Source organism: Palaemon carinicauda, chromosome 2, assembly GCF_036898095.1.
Source record: "Palaemon carinicauda isolate YSFRI2023 chromosome 2, ASM3689809v2, whole genome shotgun sequence".
Classification (NCBI taxonomy): domain Eukaryota; kingdom Metazoa; phylum Arthropoda; class Malacostraca; order Decapoda; family Palaemonidae; genus Palaemon; species Palaemon carinicauda.
The window spans coordinates 186,510,640-186,531,868 of NC_090726.1; the positions used below are offsets into that span (position 1 = coordinate 186,510,640).

Sequence of the window (21,229 nt, forward strand, 5' to 3'; positions counted from 1 at the left end):
TTACGTGAACCAGACTTTCAAGAACATTATCGCTGAAGGTGGATACAAGCCGGAACAAGTCTTTAATATGGATGAAACCGGCTTGTTTTGGAAGAGAATGCCGTCGCGAACTTTCCTGTTCAAAGAGGAAGCCAAAGCCTCTGGCTTTAAGGCATTCAAGGATCGCGTTACCCTCGTGATGTGTGGCAATGCTGCTGGATTTTTGTTAAAGCCGGGGCTTATTTATAAGTCGAAAAATCCTCGCGCTTTGAAAAATAAAAATAAGAATCTCCTTCCCGTGTACTGGATGCATAATCAAAAAGCATGGATTACGAAGATGCTGACCTCCAACTGGTTCCACCAGTGTTTCATCCCGCAAGTCCATGAATATCTCTTAGAGAAGGGCTTGCCATTCAAGATCCTTCTCCTTATGGATAACGCTGGTGGACACGCAACTGACCTGTCGCGTGAGGGCGTTCAGGTTGAGTTCCTGCCACCCAACACCACGTCATTAATTCAACCAATGGACCAGGGGGTTATCAGGGCGTTCAAGGCCCTCTACACGAAGAATACCTTGGCGGACCTCGTTGCGTGTGTGGATGCTGCCCAAGATGACGAGGATGAAGACTTCAACTTGAAGGCGTACTGGCGGCAGTACACCATAGCCACGTGCCTGCAGAATATTCAAAAGGCACTTCAAGAGATGAAACCTGCAACCGTAAATGCGAGCTGGAAGAAGCTGTGGCCCGATATTGTTTACGACGACAAGGGATTTACTCCGTCGGAAATCCAACACTCTGCAATACGGAAATCTGTGCAGTTGGCTGCCATAATTGGGGGTGACGGGTTTGGCGACATGACGACTGAAGACGTCGACGAGTTGTTGGACTGCCATTCCCAGCCCCTAACTGACGCAGACCTCGAAGACCTGACGAAATCGGCAAGTGAGGAAGAGAGTGAGGGTACCCAGGAAGAGACCCAAGAAAATGTCGAAGAAACGGGCTTAACATTAGAACGGCTTGCCAAGTTCTGCAACCATATGAAGGAGGCGAAAGAAATGTTACAAGAGTGGGACGAGGATATGGTTCGCTCGATGCAATTCTGCAACAAGGTTGATGACATCACGACTCCCTACAGGATGCTCTTGGATCGAAAAAAGAAGCAGCGGCAACAACTTCCGATCACAATGTTTTTCCAGCCTCGCAAAAAAGAGCCAGTTCCTCCTGCTAGTACGCCTTCGGAAGAAATTGAAGAAGTTGAAGAGGTGTCCCAGGAAAAGACACCTCCGTCTGAAGAGACGTAAAATACTATCATTGACTGCACAGTAGAACACATCATCAGCTTCATCATCATCATTTCTACTGTGCAGCAAATTCATCGCCATCGTCATTCAAGTTTTTCTTGAACTTCTTTCGTGGTGAGTACAGTAACAATCTTTATTTTTTACTTTAACCTGTTTTATAGTTTAGTAATGTACGTACTGTATGCATTAAGTTAAAGGGAAGGTTTTAAAAGTCTACATGTTGTAACCTATCATATTTTTTTTGTTTAAAATTTACGTTTACGTACGTAAAACAATCTCTCTCTCTCTCTCTCTCTCTCTCTCTCTCTCTCTCTCTCTCTCTCTCTCTCTCTCTCTCTCTCTCTCTCTCTCTCTCTCTCTCTCAAATTGTTTTCCTGCTTTGCTACGTACAAGTACTGTATAATTTATATTTGTAAGGTAACATATTTTGTAAATGCTTTTACTGTAAATACTGTATGTACTGTATCATTATTTATCACTATCATCATGCGCGTTAAATGCCTTGTTTGTTCTGAGTGTGGTTGTTTACTGAGCGTACACGCCGTCGTTTCAGGCGGCGTCATAAAGAAAAAGATTTCATTTGGAAGTCCTAAGAAAAATACGTAAACTAAAACATTGGTAATAAAAAAATCAACATACAGTACTGTATAATCAATATAATCGATGCAAAAACTAACCTAGACGTACATATATGTGTACACTAAATGAGTTTGTTTCTTCATTATGATCAGAGATGAACGTAAACAAAACATTGGTTGCCATTTTTTATCGTGCTTTTTAGGTGTTTAGGAAACACATGATATAAAATCGCCTTTAATATTTGTGCCTGTTTTAGTTTAGGGTGCTGTAGTACATGCATTAAGTGTTCTGTACATTAAAGGGTGGTTTGTTAACAGTACTACGTACAAGGGAAGGTTTTAAAAGTCCGAATATACATGTTAAATAAATAGGTAAATATGCTGTCACTACTTCGCGGATTTTCACCTATCGCGCCCGCGTCTGGAACCTATCTACCGCGATAAACGAGGGTTCACTGTATATATATATATATATATATATATATATATATATATATATATATATATATATATATATATATACAGGGGGTCCTCGGGTTACACCGGTCCCGACTTACGCTGTTTTGTGGTTACGAACACGCCCCCATAAAAATATAAAAAATAATATTAAGCGTCGTTCCGTCTTACAGCGTTAGCGTCGTAAGCGACGTAAACAATTGCGAACTAGTTTCTAGCGCGCAGCGGATGAATACGCTTTGTGGTGGTTGCGGGCGAGAAAGACGGCGTCCCTCCGTTCCAGTTCTACATAATTTTGGTTGTGTTTGCCTGTTCTCTCTCTCGTTCTTAGTAACTTTTTGCCTTTCATTATGGCTCCTAAGCGTAAGGCAGATTCTTCTGATGGTAGTGCGTCTAAGAAAAGAAAGGCCATCACCATGGAAGTGAAATTAGATATCATTAAGCGGTCTAAAAACGGTGAAACGCCAACAAACATAGGCCGAGCGCTTGGCCTTAGTCATTCGACTGTGGCTACTATTCTTAAGGACAAAGAGCGCATCGTTAAACACGTGAAAGGATCTGCTCCTATGATATCAACAGTGATAACCAAGCAGCGTAGTGGTTTAATTATTGAAATGGAAAAATTATTAGTGCTTTGGTTGGAAGATCAAAATCAACGGCGTATTCCGGTGAGCCTAATGGTGATTAAGGAAAAGGCTAAAAGGTTGTTTGAAGCATTGAAAAAAGAAAGGGGGGAAGAAAGTGAAAGTGAAGAGTTTTCGGCTAGTAGGGGTTGGTTTATGCGATTTAAGGCTCGTGCCAATTACCATAATCTTAAAGTGCAAGGTGAAGCTGCTAATGGGGATGAGAAAGCAGCAAATGAATTTCCTAAAGCGTTGGCTGAGATAATTAGGGAGGGGGGTTATTTTGCTTATCAAGTGTTCAATGTGGATGAGACAGGTTTATTTTGGAAGCGTATGCCTAACCGCACGTACATAGCAAAGGAGGAGAAGTCAGCACCTGGTTATAAAGCCAACAAGGAGAGGCTAACTTTGCTTCTTGGGGGAAATGATGCTGGAGACTTCAAACTTAAGCCCTTGCTAGTGTATCAGGCTGAAAATCCAAGGGCACTTAAGGGCATTTGGAAGAGTCAACTCCCAGTCATTTGGAAGGCAAATAAGAAGGCATGGGTGACACTTGCAGTGTTTGAGGACTGGTTTATGATGTAACCCAAAGCCATGGTGTTGTCCGAATTGACCTCCACTATCCTCCCCGACATGGAGTCTTTGAAGGCCTTCAGTCCTAACAGAATGGCCATCAACTCTTTCCTGTTGATGTGCCACCCGGCTTGCTCCTTTCCCCAAGAGCCTGAGACCTCCTTGCTTCCCAGTGTTGCTCCCCATCCTGACTCCGAAGCGTCTGAGAACAACACTAGGTCTGGGTTTATCCAGCCACCAAATCAGATGACTCTTGATTTCTGCTGGAATGAGGAAGGAAAAAGAGTCCTCCTGAATCTTCCTGTCCCACACCCTTGATAAGAAGTGTTGAAGAGGTCTGAGGTGCAATCTCCCCAAAGAGACAAACTGTTCGAGCGAGGAGAGGGTTTCCAGCAAACTCATCCAATCCCTCGCTGAGCACTTCTGTCTTTCCAGGAATTCCTGAACCTTCCCGAGGCACCTGGTCTGCCTTTCTTGGGAGGGAGAAGCCCGAAAACAAACTGAGTCCAGAACTATCCCTAAATAAAGAATTGTTTGACTCGGTTCGGTCTGGGACTTCTCCTTCTTGATGACAAGACCCAGTTCCTGAGCCATCATAAAAGTCTTGCGTAGGTCCTCCAGACATTTCTCCTTCGACCGGGATCTTATCAACCAGTCGTCCAGATATAGAGATACTCTTATCCCCTCTTGGTGAAGCCATCCTGCCACGTTCACCATTACCCTGGTAAAGAATTGAGGAGCAGTGCTGAGGCCGAAGCTAAGAGCCTTGAACTGGAAACATTTGCCCTGGATCATAAATCTTAGGAACTTCCTCGAAGTCGGATGGATGGGGATGTGAAAGTAAGCGTATTGTAAATCCAGAGACACCATCCAGTCCCCTGGATGTACCGCTGCCAGCACCGACTGAGTCGTCTCCATGGTAAATTTTGTTTTTTCCCCAAAGACGTTCAGAGCGCTGACATCTAGAACTGGTCTCCATCCACCCGAGCTCTTGGGTACCAGAAACAGGCGATTGTAGAAACCTGGGGAAGATAGTTCCAGAACTGGCTCTATCGCTCCCTTCTCCAGCATCTGGTTCACCAGATCCAGTAGAGCCTCTTGTATCACGGCGTCCGAGTACTGTGCCACCAAGGCTAGAGGTGTATTTGAAAGCGGAGGCTTCTTCAAGAGGGGGATCTTGTATCCCTCCTTGATGACTGAGAGGGACCAGGGGTCCGCCCCTCTTTTCTTCCAAGCCTGCCAAAAAAGTGACAGTCTTGCTCCTACCGCTGTCTGGAGGACTTGAGCTTCAGCTCCTGGAGCGGGACCTTAACAAACCCCTATTCGTTCTACCGCCCGTCTCCTGCCTTCTTCCCCTGAAGTCTGTTCTCGTCGGAGCTCTACCTCGAAAGGGCTGCTGAAACTTCCTCTCCTCTCTCTTCAATGACAAAGGAACCACTTGTAAAGGCTTCCTTGCAGAGCGTGACAGGAGGTCTTGTGTGGCCTTTTGCGCAACCGAAAGGGTAATGTCCCTGACAAGGGACTCAGGAAAATGGTGCTCCGAGAGAGGGGCGTAAATGAGCTCGGCCTTCTGCGCGACTGTAACTGCTCTAGAAGTGAAGGAACATAAAAGGGCCCTCTTCTTTAAAACTCCTGCAGAAAATAGGGAAACCAACTCATTTGACCCATTCCTAAGAGCCTTGTCCATGCAGGCCATAATACTAGTAAGGTCTTCTGTATCTTCCAACCGTTCTGTTTTCCTGGCCAGCATACCCAGAGACCAGTCCAAAAAACTAAAGACTTCGAAGGCTCAGAAAATTCCCTTGACGAGGTGGTCAAGCTCAGACATAGACCACATTACCTTCGCCGAGTTAAATGCATGTCTTCTGGAAGAGTCAACAATGCCAGAGAAGTCCCCCTGGGAGGAGGCAGGCTCTTCCAGGCCCAGAGCTTCTCCAGTCTCGTACCACATGCCCGCCTTAGGCGCAAGTCGAGCTGGTGGAAACGAGAAGGTGGTCTTGACCGCTTGCCTACGCTCCTTCAGCCAGTCATCCACTCTAACGAGAGCCTTCCTAGCCGAGATGGACAGCTTCATTTTGATGAAAGCCGACTGTATTTTGGCCTTCTTCCTGCTAAACTGCGACTGAGGAGAACGAGGAGCAGCAGGTTGAAACTTCTCCCCATAAAACTCAAGGAGGGAGCGAGAGAGAACCTTATAATCTGCAGCCGCGTTAGCAGGCTAATCCTCATCCTCTGAGATATCCTCTAGATCTTGCCCTACTTCCAACTCAGTCTCTCCTTGGGCTGCAAGAACTAAGTCTGAGGTTGCTTTAACAAGCCGATCAGTTTCCAATTGCTCATTTGCGTCCGAGAAAAGCAAATCGTCGGATACGTCCTGATGGCGAGGGCTGAATGCGTCCTGACATCGAGGGACGCGTGCGTCCTGGCGCCGTGTGCTGGAGGCGTCCTGACGTCGCTCGCTAATAGCGTTCTTGAGGCAGGAGGAGGATGCGTCCTGGCGCCGAGAGCTGGAAGCGTCCTTGCGACGAAAGCTGCATGCGTCCTGGCGTCGTGAAGCGGAGGCATCCTGGAGAGGCAGGCTGGAAGCATCCTGCCGTCGTGAGCGAGAGACGGAAGCGTCCTGACGACAAGAATCGTAAGTGTCCTAGCGGTGTGTCGAGGAAGAAGAAGCGCGGTACCGAGCGCTTGATGAATCGCGCCGCGGTTTTCTGGGAGAGGAGTGACACTGTTTGTCCTGCAAGGGAGAGGTACTCCGTTCCCTCTTAGAGGCCGATTTCTTAATCGGTAAAGTGCTGTCCTTACGCCTGCCTGACTGGGAGGAAGGGCGGCTAAAAGCATGTACCAGAGAAGACAGCTGCTTCTGCATAACTTTCATTAAAGACTTCGCAACTGCTGCTGGATCCTGCGTTTCCAAAGGCGATGGCTGCCGAGTAGTGCTGGTCGTAGGAGAAGGGTCCCTCGACTGTCTCTCGTCACTTAAAAGAAGAGGAGAATCTTCCTTCCCTCCATCTCTAGGCTTTGACCTCTTCGTTGGAACGGCGTCCCAGTCTTCCTCTGAAGGAAAAGGTTCCAGGCTACTCGATAAGGGAGAGCGAGAACGGGTCTGGTCATCTTGTTTCCACCTCCTCTTGGTTGGTCTCGAAGCTTCATATTGCAATTTGCGTCTAGACGAGGGGCTCAGGGATGACACCATCACTTCTGACACGCCTTTTCCGTGGCGGTCATGAGCAGCCTGGGAAAACGCAACATGACTGCTTGAGGCGACGGCTGACCAAGGATGCGTACTTCTCAATCCCTTGCGGCCATCGACGTACCTTCTCCCTTGGTCCTGGGAGCTTGCTAGAGGTCTAGACCTAGGGATGTGACAGGTTCGATCAGTCGCAACCTCCACTGCACTTTCACAAGCACTAATCACACTCTCACTCTTACCTTTAAAGGCTGACAGCTGGTCTTTAATAGCCTTCAACTCTTCCGCCATCCTGGCGTACCGAGGGTCATCCGTAGATACCGTTCCTGTAGAAGGGGCAGGAGCTACTACCACAGGAGAAGGTTCAACTTCTACAGAGGAATTAGTTAAGGGATCAAATGAAATATCTAAACTAAGCTCACTAGCAGATTTAGATTTAGATCGTGAAGCCCTCCTGGCTTTATCTACCTCTAACTTACGCACATAGCGTTTCATACTTAACCATTCCTTCTCGCTCAAAACCTCACAATCCTTGAACCTATTATCAAGCGCACATTCAAAACCCCTGCACTTCAAACCAGGGCTGGGGAGTCGGGACTCTGAACATCCAATTTAAAAAAAATAAGAATTAAATATCTTTATATAATTTTCTTATTTTGTTGCCTATTAGTCAAAATAGCATTTCATCATTACTAGCCTACTAGCCTAGTAAGTAATTGTTTTATTGAAAACATTTCACGTAATTTCTTGGATTCAGCTTTTCCTAGGTTACACGAAACTGTAATCAAAACACCCGTCATTTCGAGATGTTTACATATAAATAATGACTTAATTCTAAGATTATTCATATACGTGATGCATAAAACTATGAATCAGTAACAACTCCTGTATTTTAAATGGCTAATGGTGATTAAATGAAGAGTTAATCATGAAATAAACTTTAATGTCCAGAGACTCGTGCGTGGAAAGAACAGCTGATCGCATGTATAATATTATTGTTTTGGTTTGGCTTATGGACGAGAGATGGCAGGAGCTATATGTGTTTCCTAGTGACTGCCTTTATTCAAGAGGGTGTTAAAGAAAACGGCAGGTAATATGAAACGTTTGTTGAGCGACTTTGAAAAAATGTGACTTAGGATACCAAAAGAGAATATTTCTCCAGCGCAAAAATTTCATTTTTGAGGAGTCGGAGTCGGTGGAATTTTACAGACTCCGACTCCGACTCCTCTAGTCCATAAATTGGCCTCGACTCCGACTCCAACTCCCCAGCCCTGCTTCAAACAAACAGTGTGAGGGTCTACCAAAATTTTCGGTAACTTCACCTTGCATACCTCATTTACACAAAAACAAAAATTAAGTTTATCAGTCATCGCAAACAAACAAATAGTTAAAGAATAATAACAAAAGCGATTGCTAAAACCCTAGATCAGTGTACGTCACCAAAAAAGAAGTCCAGTGCAGCGACACAGGGAAAAAGGATTTAATCACACTAGAGGAACTAATACTTTAGTAAGCGACTTCCCAAGGTTTCTAGGACCCTGGTAGCTTGAGCACTTTTTATGTGACATTTTGTAACACCTCGCAGGTACCTCACAACACTGCATAAAACCACCTCGCGGCACTTCTCAAGACATCGTAAAACAACCTTGTGACATGTCGCAAGACCTCACATACTCACGTCGCGACACTGGCAAATTTTAGGGTGTTTTCACCAACGAGGTTTGCTCGACCCCAAGTCACAGCTAAAAAGTATGTTAACCTACCTCAAGTCAGGTCCTAAGAATTTCTACATAATATAGGATACCATACCTAGATTCTGTTGAAGGTTTTAGATCACTATACTGTACTACGAGGTACTCAATATATACTTAAGCTTGCTTTCTCTATAAATATAACACATCTAATTTACTATGGCAAAATTAATGGTTACACCAAATATTATACATTTAGTTTTCAAGGACCTCTGTTACCACTAAAACATGGTTATACTAAGAGTGCATGCACAGAACAACTTACAGAGTAATATACTACAGAAAGTGTAATGTAATAAAGTTCATAAAGATTTCTAGAAGAGAGAGGTACCAAAAGATTTACAGTTGACTGCTGTATGCTTCAAACTTACTTATGTGGTGTTTACTGTCCAGCTTTCTAATCCCGTTGATAATGAAGTAAGAAAGATTATTACCTCTTATGCCAATATCTGCAAAATGTTACAAATAGAAAAGACATCTATATTTACTAATAAGGAAAATGAAAAGTAGGAATTGTGCAGGTAATTCTTCACTTGAAATAAAAAACTATATATATAAAGCTTATAGAATTTTAAAACATTTTCTTAACAGCCATTCACCAAAATTTATAACACCAACACTTCGTATTTAATAACACTGGCTAATTTTCTTGGGGTTAGGCTGCTGTTTGATCCCCCCATGAACTTTCCTGTTAAGGCTAGACTAACAGGGAATCCAATACAATATAATATACTGTACCAAATAGCATCTTCCCTGCCCTATGGCCAGTGTATCATATAAAGCACAAACTCGGTCAGTATAAGGGATAACTGTAGGTTTAGGCTTTATTGAACCCGTCACAGCACCTCTAATGGTGAAAATTATTTATTGTTAATTAGTTCTCTTCATTTATTTATTTCCTTTCCTCACTGGGCTATTTTTCCCTATTGGGGCCCTTGGGCTTATAGCACCTTGCTTTTCCAACTAGGGTTGTAGCTTGGATAGTAATAATAATAATAATAATAATAATTTGCCTCCAAACTAACAACACGTCAATCACTGAGAAATAATAATAACACTATAAACAATCCTTACCAAGGCATTTGTTTCTTGCCCAGCAACCAACTTTATTCTTGCCATTGCATAATTGCAGCGTATTGCTGTGTGCTCTTAACGTTCAAAAGAATTCTACACCAATTTCACAGCATTGCGTGCTCTTAACATTTGAAAAGATTCTCCATCAACTTCTAAGTTATGCACTTTTAATAAGGTTCTGAATTTATTATTACCTAATTTTAAGCACTAGATTTTATAGTTGATGTAAACAGTACTCCACTATTTGGTTATTTGGTTTGATGAGTAGCGAGATGTGTGTTGTTTACCTTCCGATCTAGGGAACAACGGGCAGAGGTTGACAAGTGTGTCTGAGTGATGAACTGTCGCTTTCTATAAGGGGTATCCATGTTATCACGACCTCCCCATTAAAATAGCTGATCCCCTCTCCATCCCTAAACCCCACGATACAAGAAAAATAGCTTCATCATTAGTGTTTTTAACCAATTTGCAATTTCAAGATATCCAATTTGGGCATAGGGTGTTGAAAAAATGTTAACTGAAAAAAATCCAACCAGTACTACATTACTGCATGGTACTCAGTTTGGTGGGGGTGAATACTGTGTGAGGAAATCGGGTAGTACAGAGGGACCCTCAACTAGGTCCTCCAGCAGAGGTACCATAATGGTCAACTAGCTCCTTTTCCCCGGGACCTCCTTTTATGAGTTAAGTGGTCGACTTATTGGTCTTTTCCTTTCACATATGTACTCATGAATTGGGTGTTCACTTTGTTGTAGGTGACTTGACCTTCGCAGTGCAGAGGTCTACCTCAGTTTTGCTCTGGTATTAGTCATTGAGGCCTACACAGAAGCCTACTGCCCAAAAAAGGGGGGTTTGACCAAGAAAAAAATTATTTTTGGGGAGATGCTGTACGGTCCCCTACACTCATAAAGGGAAGTGGAATATAACTAAGATCTACTCCTGAATGGAAGATGGTTGCCAACAAAGAAACACCCTCAAATAAGCATTGTCTCTAGTGTAAGTGTAAGAATTGATTCTCAGTGGGTGACATATTGTCACTTAGTAAACAAATTCAGCACTGGAGGTACTGTGCCAGGTTTAATAGAGCCTGAACCAATGAGTTTGTGCTTTGCAGGTTGATACGCTGGCCCTAGGACAGGGAAGACAATGATTCTTATATATATTAAGTTGTATTGGATCCCTATTCTAGCCTTAACAGGTTAAGTCCTTGGGGACCACAAAGCACCTCCCCAAAATAGGTTCTTCCTTCATCAAAATGCCTTTATTCCAATGAAACTCAGCTTTTAAAAATATTAGACTATTAGCCTTTAAAAATCAAATATTTTATTTTAAACAACCCTATTACTATACTTAACTTTAGACCAAAATCCAAGTACAAAAAAATTTCAGAAATTTTATGTATATTCAAAACACAATTGTCATGATAATAGTAAAGAACAGAACATCTGAAAAAGACAAACATCTTTATCCCAAATATCTCTGAAAATACCCTCAAAAGAAATATTTCCACTGGAAAGTAAACCAAATCTGACAAGTGACATTAAGGGAGTCATACATCCCTTGAGAACCACAGTAGAATTGAAACAGTTATCTGTTAATATTGAACAGGTGTAAACATCATACGGAGTACTGCAGCACGTCTATGATGAACATATCAAAGATGAAGGAAATTATAGGAAACAAATGCAAATATACAAGATTATGTAACAAATCTCTAAAAATTCCTAGTAGTTGTACTGTACTCAGTGTGGCAATCAAAATTAAATTTTTGTGGGAAACAATATAATATAACAACCTTTTCAAGATTTTGAAAAGGAATTCTGGAATTACCGGTTAAAATCATATAACTTTCCCCACTCTGTGTACTTCTATCATAAGATACAAGAGGAGATGATACAATGACATTGAAAACCTAGGCAACGATGTGGTTTATGAAAATTACAAGGACCAGAACTACCAATTATGTTTCAGAGCTAATTTTTTACAGAATATTTCTGAATATTCCAAAAAGCTCTACAATGGAGCTATCCATTCTATAAGATTTCCTACAACTAACTTTTTACATAGGAAATGCTTGGCTTAATCAATTTATCACATCTAACAAAAATGCTATAACAAAACCATAATTCTATATATTGTACTTTTTTTCTTTATCTCAATATCAGCAACGAACAATATGCATTCAGTGGGTGGGATAGTTTAATGTTGTCACTGTTGCAGTGATTTATATTTTGAGATGCGCTCACCCAATATTACGATGGATCGAACAATAAATTATTAATGCTTTTTTTTATCCTTTTTAACAATATATGTGAATGATCACAAAAATTAAAATTATTCTGAAATGCAGTGGCAAATGTAACTGTTTATATAAATGAAGATTCTCATTCGACAACTATAATAATTGATTCATAAGCACACTTCAAATTATTCATCAAGGCATTGACCTTTCTATTAAACTTAAAAACCACCACATTATTGTTTTACTAAGCCTCTTTAGAATTTTTTCAAGAAGATTGTTAGTTTAAGCGTCAGTCATTTTGGTCTCATTATTTATAGCACCTTTGATTTCTGAACATGCACTTCCAGTCTTCCAACAGCTATAAGATCCTACCTTTCTTAAGTAAGAAGTCTCTTAATACTCAAGAGAAAAAATCTATTAATATCTTTTGATATAAAAACACCTCTACTGATAACTATTTTATAAGAGATATTTGTTGCTCAACATTTGAAAGTATAAAAAACTACAAGTAAATTAGTGATAAAACTATCATACACATCTTTATATAAACAATTCACAGTGAAGAAAAAAGATTTTTGAAATCACTAGTAAATGTAAAGAAGTGATTAGCTATAAATCTAATTATAATAGTTAGAAAAGGGATCAGGAATTCCTCTTCAATGGAGGTCTTTTTTATAATTTAGAGATACAGTACGTGGTTTCTAAATTCACCTCCATTCATAACAATATCATTAGCTTCTTAAGTCAAAACCTTCCTGCTCCAATTTGTCAATTATATTTTCCCTACTGCAATGAAAAATAGCAGTGATAATAATGAAGAAAAGTATAGTACCTATTATAATGAAAAACATAAAGACTGAGAATAGATAACCTGAATTTGATATTGTTAACAATAATAAATAATTTCCTTCACTCATTCAGCAAAAGAAAAACAACTTCATAATCTAAAAATGGAAACCAACTTTGTTATTTTATTTCATACAGGCAAAAATAAAATTGTTAATTACCAACTGTTACTTAATGTATATCACAAGAGGTCCTTACTTATTGAATAACACTGATGAGTATAACAAATTTGGAGATAATTTGTATTTTTATTAACCTTACAAACCTTAGCTATTTACATAGGGTATTACTTTCGGCGTAGCTGAAATGACGAGCCATTAGAATTTTAACGAGGGTTAACTACCCCCGCGCTAGTTAGCAGGGGTAGGGGAAGGGGTAGTTAGCTACCCCTCCCCCCCCACACACAGGTGAGTTGACTCACTTCTCTTAAAGGTAGGACTTGTCTTGGGGGACAGGGTTGGCGGGCAAGTATGTGTAAATAGCTAAGGTTTGTATGGTTAGGAAAAATACAAATTATCTCCGAATTTGTCATTTGTTCCGTAACCGAAATACAAACCACGCTATTTACATAGGGTGACTTACCCCTTAGGAAGGGAGGAAAGTCCCCAGCCTTACTGGCTTTGGCTTTTGCCCGGGGACTCAAACTCTGAGTGTGTAACACTCTAGAGAGGGAGTCCCTGCCCTCACAGGTTTCTTGCTTGCAAGGAACGAGCGGCCTACAGGAGCTTGTGTGTGGAGGAGTAAAGTGTGACTCGTCCTAGGAAGTTGACCTGGAGTTCTTTAGGCTAGGACGTTCCCAATACCACCTCGTAAGGGTATGGGGGACGTAACAGTATTAGTCTTAATACTAGGAACACAAGGAAGCATGGTTTACCTGCAGAGGTTGAGTTCAGCTATGCAGAGACCAGGATGCAGCTTTCCCCAAGAGAGTGGAGAATGAAAAAAGAAGTAAGGGCCAGTCATACTCTTTCATTCACGCAGACTAAAACCGGGTAACAATGCCCTCAACCTTCTGCTACTTGTCCAACAAGGAGCCTGAGGTTTAGACCAGCTGTTGTGCAGCCACTACAGGCCCGATAGAAAAAGTATCGAGACTCCTGTGGGTCACGTCCTGCAGGTAGTGGGCTGTGAAGGTCGTTTGACGCTTCCAGACCCCAGCTTGAAGTACCTGCGTCACTGAGAAGTTCTTTTTGAAGGCCAGGGACGTAGCGATGCCCCTGACGTCGTGAGCCCTAGGGCGACGTGACGGAGGAGGGTCAGGATTCAGGGCATGATGGATGACCCTACGAATCCAGGCTGAGATGGTATTCCTCGTGACCCTCCTCTTCGTCCTCCCCGTGCTAACAAACAATGCTCGCACATGAGGACAGACTGCAGCTGTTCTCTTCAAGTATCGCCTCAGACTCCTTACTGGGCATAGTAGTAGATGGTCTGGATCACTTGTTACAGAACGTAGACTCTCGACCCTGAAGGAGTCGAACCGTGGGTCCGGCACTCCAGGGTTCTGAGTCTTTGCAACAAACTCAGGGATGAACTTGAACATTACCTCCCCCCATCCCCTTGAATGGGCGATGTCGTATGAGAGACCATGAAGTTCGCTAACTCGCTTGGCCGAAGCCAAAGCGAGTAAGAAAACCGTCTTCCAAGTCAGATGTTGATCGGAGGCCTGGCGTAATGGTTCGAACGGAGGTCTCTTCAGAGCTCTGAGGACCTGAACCACGTTCCAAGGAGGAGGTCTCACTTCCGACGGAGGGCAGGTAAGCTCGTAGCTACGTATGAGTAGAGAGAGTTCAAACGAAGTGGAAATGTCCATTCCTTTCAGCCTAAAGGCCAGACTTAAGGCTGAGCGATAGCCTTTCACTGCCGAGACCGAAAGCGCATTTCCTTCCGTAAATACACGAGGAACTCCGCTATTGCTGGAATAGTGGCATCGAGTGGAGAGATACCCCTCCCATGACACCAACCACAGAAGACTTTCCACTTCGCCTGGTAGACTCCAGCTGAGGATTTGCGTTGGTGCCGAGACATTTTCTCTGCAACCTGTTGCGAAAATCCTCTCTCCGTGAGGAGACGCTGGATAGTCTCCAGGCGTGAAGCCGAAGCGAGGCTACGGCCTTGTGGAAGATGTTGCAATGTGGTTGTCTGAGTAGTTTGTGACGTGGGGGAAGTTCTCTCGGGAGCTCCGTCAGGAGCTGCAGAAGGTCCGGGAACCATTCCGCGTGATGCCATAGCGGAGCTATTAAGGTCATTGACAGATTGACCTATAGTCTGGTCTTGTTGAGCACCCTTCTCATCAGACAGAACGGTGGGAAGGCGTAGACATCGATGTTGTCCCACCTCTGTTGGAAGGCATCTTGCCAGAGAGCCTTGGGGTCTGGGACTGGAGAACAGTACTGGGGCAGCTTGAAATTCAAGGCTGTCGCGAACAGGTCTACTGTCGGAGAACCCCACAAAGTCAGGACTTTGTTGGCTATCTGAGGATCCAAAGACCACTCGGTACTCACTATCAGCGTAGCTCTGCTCAGACTGTCGGCGAGCACATTCCTCTTGCCAGGAATGAAGCGAGCTGATAGTGTTATCGAGTGGACTTCGGACCACCTCAGAATCTCTACTGCAAGATGGGATAGCTGACTTGAAAAAGTACCTCCCTGCTTGTTGATATAAGCCACTACTGTGGTGTTGTCGCTCATCACCACCATGGAGTGACCCGCCTGGGTCCTTTGGAACTGTTGAAGAACCAGAAAAACGGCCTTCATTTCTAGCAGATTGATGTGAAGGTACTTTTCTGATTCTGACCAAAGGCCTGAGGTCCTTTGGTTCAGAACATGGGCCCCCCACCCTTCTTTTGACGCGTCCGAAAACAGAGTCAAATCCGGGGGAAGGACGAGAAGATCCACACCCTTTCGAAGGTTTTTGTCGTCCAGCCAACATCGAAGGTCCGCCTGTTCCGATGGTCCTATGGGGACCAAGGAGTCCGGGGAATCGATACCCTAATTCCACCGGGACTTGAGTCGCCATTGCAGGGATCTCATCCTTAGGCGGCTGTTTGGAACTAGGCAGGCCAGGGAGGCAAGGTGACCTAGGAGACGTAACCATGATTGGGCTGGAAGCTCTTCTCGCCTGAGGAATGGTTCTGCGACCTTCCCCAGCCTTGCTATCCTGTCGTCTGATGGAAAGGCTTTGTGGAGAATGGTGTCTAATTTCATACCTAGGTATACCACTTTCTGGGATGGGCGCAGAGAGGACTTCTCGAGATTTACCATGATCCCCAGATCCTGGCAAACCTCCAGAAGTTTGTCTCGGTGTCGAAGAAGGGTCGACGCCGAGTCTGCCAGGATTAGCCAGTCGTCCAGATAACGAAGGAGACGGATGCCATTCTTGTGAGCCCAGACCGAAATCAGTGTGAACACTCTGGTGAACACCTGAGGAGCTGTGGAGAGACCGGAACAAAGCACCTTGAACTGGTAGCTCTTGTCGTCTAGGTAGAATCTTAAGTACTTCCTGGAAGATGGATGGATTGGGATCTGGAAGTACGCGTCCTTTAAGTCCAGTGTGCACATGAAGTCTTGCGGTCTCACTGCAAGTCTGACCGTGTCTGCTGTCTCCATCGTGAACGAAGTTTGCTTTACAAACTTGTTCAGGGCTGAGAGGTCGATGACCGGTCTCCAGCCTCCAGACGCCTTCTTTACAAGAAAGAGTCGACTGAACAAGCCTGGGGAGCCGTCGTCGACCTCCTGGAGAGCATCCTTCTTGAGCATGGTCTCAACTTCTGCCCGAAGGGCTAACCCCTTTGCTGATCCCATCGCATAGGAGTTCAATGCCACTGGACTCGTTGTCAGGGGAGGCGGAGATGTTGTGAATGGGACGCGATATCCTTGGCCGATCACAGAGATCGTCCAGGAATCGGCCCCGAGTTGCTGCCACCTGTGCACACAACTTTGAAGGCATCCCCCCACAGGTGGACACGCAGGTGGATTGCCAATCCTAGCGTTTGCGGCCTCTGCCGCTTTCTCTAGGATTTTTCCCTCCCCGGGAGGACTTCCCGCCCTTCCTGTCCTTGACTGGAAAGGGCTGTGGTTTAGACACCTTTGCCTTAGCTGCCGGTGCCTGCTTCGATGACTTGCGAGGCTGTAGTTGTGGTTGAGGAGCTGGAGGTTTGTAGGGCCGAGATGACAGGACCCTTTAGAGGAGAGAATCCTGGTTGGATTTCCTCCACCTCTCAGCTGTGCGTTCTATATCCTTGGGCTCAAACAGATCCCTCCCAAGGATGGAAGAGTGTCTGAGCCTGCAGACATCTACGGCGGGGACCTTCGGATGGAACCTCTCAGAAACTGCGTCCCGACGTTTAAGGATCGAGTTGGCCCATAGGCTAGTAACCTGATGGGCCAGAAACTCGATCGAACGAGTTCCCAAGAGGAGGAAGGTCTCGAGGGCCTTCCTATTGCTCTCTTTAGACAAATCCTCGGAGCGCAATAGGATGCCCAGAGATCCCAGCCAAACATCCAGCCACGAAGTGGCCTGCATGGCACACTTCGCGACTTTCTCTTGGCTCAGGATCTCCGATGCCGAAAATTTCACCTGCCGGGCGGAGATCTTCTCAAGAGAAGTTCCCTTGGCGAGCTCTTCCACCGAGTGGTGGAGGGGAAGAGCGAAACTGAATTCCCCCATGATGTCAAAGTACCTCCTCTGATGTAAACGAGGAGGCAGGAGGAGTTTGTACCCGGCAGTAGAACGACTGGAGGAGGCGAGGTCGGCGAGCTGGGCTTCAACTTTGTCTCTGGCTGCCCTAACCCCTTGAGACCAAGGCAAAGCTGCACTGGCCTTTTGGGGTTTTTGGGTGCCGTAGACTTGGTCTAGCACCGTGTCCTTTCCTTCATGAGGGGCGGTCTCGGGGTCCTCGAACCTGTTGAGACGCCTCATCAAGGCCAGGACTTGCCAAAAGGCATGCTCGGACTCATGCTGCTCTCCTCCTTGCGGACTGGCAGCTAAGTCTCCCGTCCCCAAAGGCTCTTCTTGGGGAGACATGTGGTCGTTCTCCCTGGGTCTCGATGACTCCTGACGTAGTCTGGAAGACGATTTGGGGATCGTCTTAGAATCCTTAGACTCCCTCCCAGGAGGGACACATAAGGACTCTAACAAAGAGGTTTGGGAAGCACCTTCCAAACGAGACGATTCTCCCCTTCGAGGAGGAGTTGCTCCCAATGGTGCCGTGGGAGAGACTCCTTCCTCAACAGGTTCTTCAGCGGACGGGAAAAACTCGTCCACGTGAGACTGAGAAGGCGAAGGCGATGGGGGAGGTGCTTTCCTGCTGGACCTCTTAGGAGTCAGCTTAACCCTGGGAGAAGTCTCCACGAAGTCCACTCCTCTCCTTCTCTTCCTCGGGGATGATTCAGTCGTTGGTTTCAGCCCCAAATCGGGGAGGGCAGGCTTAACCGCCTGCACCACCGCTTTCATCAGGCGCTGAAACCAAGACTGCCGATAAACTGACGCAGTGTCAGTTATCCCCGCGGGAGGGAAGGGGATCTCCTGACCCTTCGGAGTGGACACAACAGGGCCTGCCTGAAAAGAAAGATGCGAGGACCTCTCCGATGATTCTTCTTCCCGATCCTGATGAGCTCTCCGCTTGCGCGATGGCGATTCCGACACCGATCCCGATGTACGCGCCCTAGCAGGAACAACGCGTTGTGTGTTGCGGCGGGCAAGCCTGTCGCGCTGATCACGCGAAGCGATTGAAAGGTCGCGCATAGGCGACACCTGACGCGTGGGCAAGCGATCGCATGTGGGTGTACGCGCACGAGCGCGATCGCGCGCGGGCGAGTGGGCGAGGGGGCTTGTTGGCGAGCTGGCGAGTTAGCGCGTGGGCGCGCTGGCGAGAGGGCGCGTTGGCGCGTTGGTGAAGCGCCGCGTTGGCGCACAGGAGAAAACGCGTGATTCAAAGGTGAGTGACGGCCCATCGGCAAACGCTGGCGAGTGCTGACGCGTCGGTGAGTGTTGGCGAATACGCGATTGATGGCGCGTTGGCGCGGCGCGCAAAGGCGACCGACTGCGCACAGGAGGTCTCAGGCGTGAACGCGTGGGAGACCTGGGGCGATCCAAAAGGAGAACGCGTTGGCGCGTTGGCGAGTGCTTGCGCGTAGGTGAAGGATCGCGCGGGCGTGCAGGAGAATGATGACACGTCGGTGAGATGTGGGCGCGCGGGCGCACAAGATCTCTAGAAGGGCGCGCAGGGGGGTGCGCGTGAAGAAGAGGCGAAGGAGGAAACTCCTTGCCTGAGTCCAGGTCCTTAGGACTATGGCGCAATGGCGAGCGTTGGCACGCAGGGCGCAAATCAGGAACTGGGCGCGACACAGGAACGGTGCGCGCAGGTGCGCGTTGGCGAGCAGGAGACTGATGGTGCGTTGAGTGCACATCAGAAACCTCACTGCACTGCTGCACAGCAGGTGAGCGCTGGCGAGCAGGAGAGCGCTGACGAGTAGGAGAGCGCTGGCGAGCAGGAAGGCGATGACGCGTACGAGATCACTGGCGCGCAGGAGAGCGCTGGCGAGCAGGAGAGTGAAGAGGATTAGGAGAACGCTGACGAGCAGGAGGGCGCTGACGAGCAGGAGAACGATGGCGCGTTGAATCCAAGGATTCAGCAGGGCGCGTGGGTGCTACTGCGCGCGAGCGCGCGGTTGCACGAACAGGGGGAACCTGACGTGCAAGGGACTCTCCCACACAGTGAGAAGAGTCCCTTTGCCCCGGAGGGACCGATGACCGTCGGAAGACGGGGTGAGAAGGCGCCCACAGCGCGTCGTCAACCAGGAAGGGCGAAGGCAGGTCAGAAGGTCTAGAAGGTCTTGCAGGGGAGGGAGATCGCGAACGATCTCCGGAGAGGTCCAAGGACGGAGCTGAGACGGTCTGCTCCCGACGAAGAGGCCCCTTTGCAGGAGAAGGAGACGGCGAGGAAGACCCAAAGAGGCGTCTCCTAACTCCCTTGTAAGGAGAAGGAAGGCCTCTGCTTCGAAGAGGACAACGAGCCTTGCGGCGCAGTCGACCTCGAGGAAGGGCGTCGGGGTCATCCGTCCTCCGAAGAGGAGTCTCTGTTAGTGCGCTCCCCCGAGGGGGAGACGCACCTGCAGGAGAGACCGTTGGACTAACCTTCCCCCCCAAAAGATGTTCAGAGGGGGAAGGAGAGCCTTCAGCAACGTCCGCAACGGCAACAACAGAGGTTTGCCGAGACCCGTCGGAAGCCTCTGCCAAGACAGTGTCGACAATGTCTGAAGGAATAACTTCAGGCATTACCGGCGACTGTTTGACTGCTGCTCCCAACTGGATCAAGTCAAACAGGGCTTCCTTGGAGGGCGAGCCCTTAAACCCAAGGAAGCCCAAAGCTGAAACAAATCATCGTTAGATACCGTTGCATCATACTCAATAAAATCAATAAGATCCTCCCCCGGAGGCAACGCCCTCTCCCACACCACGAGGTTGGGAAACACAACTAGGGCCTGCGCTACCACTCGAAGGCCTCTCACGAGAGACCGACCGAGTGGGAGCTTCGGAGGAGGTTCGGGCGGCAGAAGAAGAGTCCTTAGAGCCTTCCTTCTTCAAGGTTGCCCTTGAAGGAGAAAGGTCTCTCTTGGACTTCTTCTTACGCCGACGGCCGAACTTCTCCCACTGGGAGGCAGACCACTCCCTGCACTCACTACAAGTTAATTCCTTCTCACACCGTTGACCTCGGCATTGCGGACAAAGGGTGTGAGGATCGGTATCCTCTGCGGACATGAAGGTCCCACAAGGGCGATCGGGAAGTCCAGGACACTTGCGCATTGTAACAAAAGTACGAGGCCAACTTCAAACACACTGAAAAGAAAAAGAAAACAAATTAAGGCTGTCAATATGCGAGGAGAAGAGAGACACGTCTACTCATTGTCCGAGCCAAAAGAGAAGTGAGTCAACTCACCTGTGCGTGGGGGGGGGAGGGGTAGCTAACTACCCCTTCCCCTACCCCCGCTAACTAGCGCGGGGGTAGTTAACCCTCGTTAAAATTCTAATGGCTCGTCATTTCAGCTACGCCGAAAGTAATACCCTATGTAAATAGCGTGGTTTGTATTTCGGTTACGGAACAACTACTGATTAAAAATCAGGCGACGGACCAGGGTACCTTTAAGGTTCATGTATATTGTTAACAAAGCATTAGTACTGTAATCAAAAGGGTAAAACCTTCCGTTAATATGAATTCCCTTATGGAATGCTGTGCTGAATTTAGTAGGTACTGTATTTTATAAACTAAACAAAAAAACGGGTAAAAAAAAATCTCTTGGACATATTATAAAATAACTATGAAACATTAAAGTTTCTCAAAGTGATAACAAAATAAAAACCATAAATGGTATATACAGGGGTCACTAGAACAATACATACATGCTAACTATAGTTCTTTTCCTTCTTGTAATTCCATTATCACTTCCTCCTTCATTCTAACCTCTTCTTCAAGTTCAATTATCCTCATATTTGCCTCCTCAAGTTTGATGTTACAGTTTTTAGAACTTCCAAATGATTCCTCCTGGAAAACAAGGAAGGTTTCTTTGAATTTCATAATGATCAAACATTAGTGTAATGCCTCAGATGTAGACTGATA

The 21,229-nt window shown here is 46.1% G+C and overlaps 2 protein-coding genes across 4 annotated transcripts in view; one reads left to right on the forward strand and one right to left on the reverse strand.

The window, feature by feature from the left end:
- Positions 1 to 2,666: 2,666 nt before the first annotated feature.
- Positions 2,667 to 3,524, forward strand: LOC137621580 (tigger transposable element-derived protein 1-like). The gene is made up of 2 exons (XM_068351994.1): positions 2,667 to 3,063; positions 3,256 to 3,524. The coding sequence occupies exons 1-2, from the start codon at positions 2,667 to 2,669 to the stop codon at positions 3,522 to 3,524; spliced, it is 666 nt and encodes a 221-aa protein (XP_068208095.1).
- A 5,116-nt stretch (positions 3,525 to 8,640) lies between these two features.
- LOC137622456 (N-acetylglucosamine-1-phosphotransferase subunit gamma-like) overlaps positions 8,641 to 21,229 on the reverse strand; it is a 94,809-nt gene continuing 82,220 nt past the window's right edge. For 2 of the 3 annotated variants that reach the window (XM_068353076.1, XM_068353062.1), the window contains exon 8: positions 20,724 to 21,154. In XM_068353076.1, the coding sequence (XP_068209177.1) occupies positions 21,020 to 21,154 (135 nt within the window). In that variant the 3' untranslated portion in view covers positions 20,724 to 21,019. Of the gene's footprint in view, positions 8,900 to 20,723; positions 21,155 to 21,229 lie in introns of those variants that run through there. The other variant, XM_068353069.1, reaches the window with a different exon arrangement.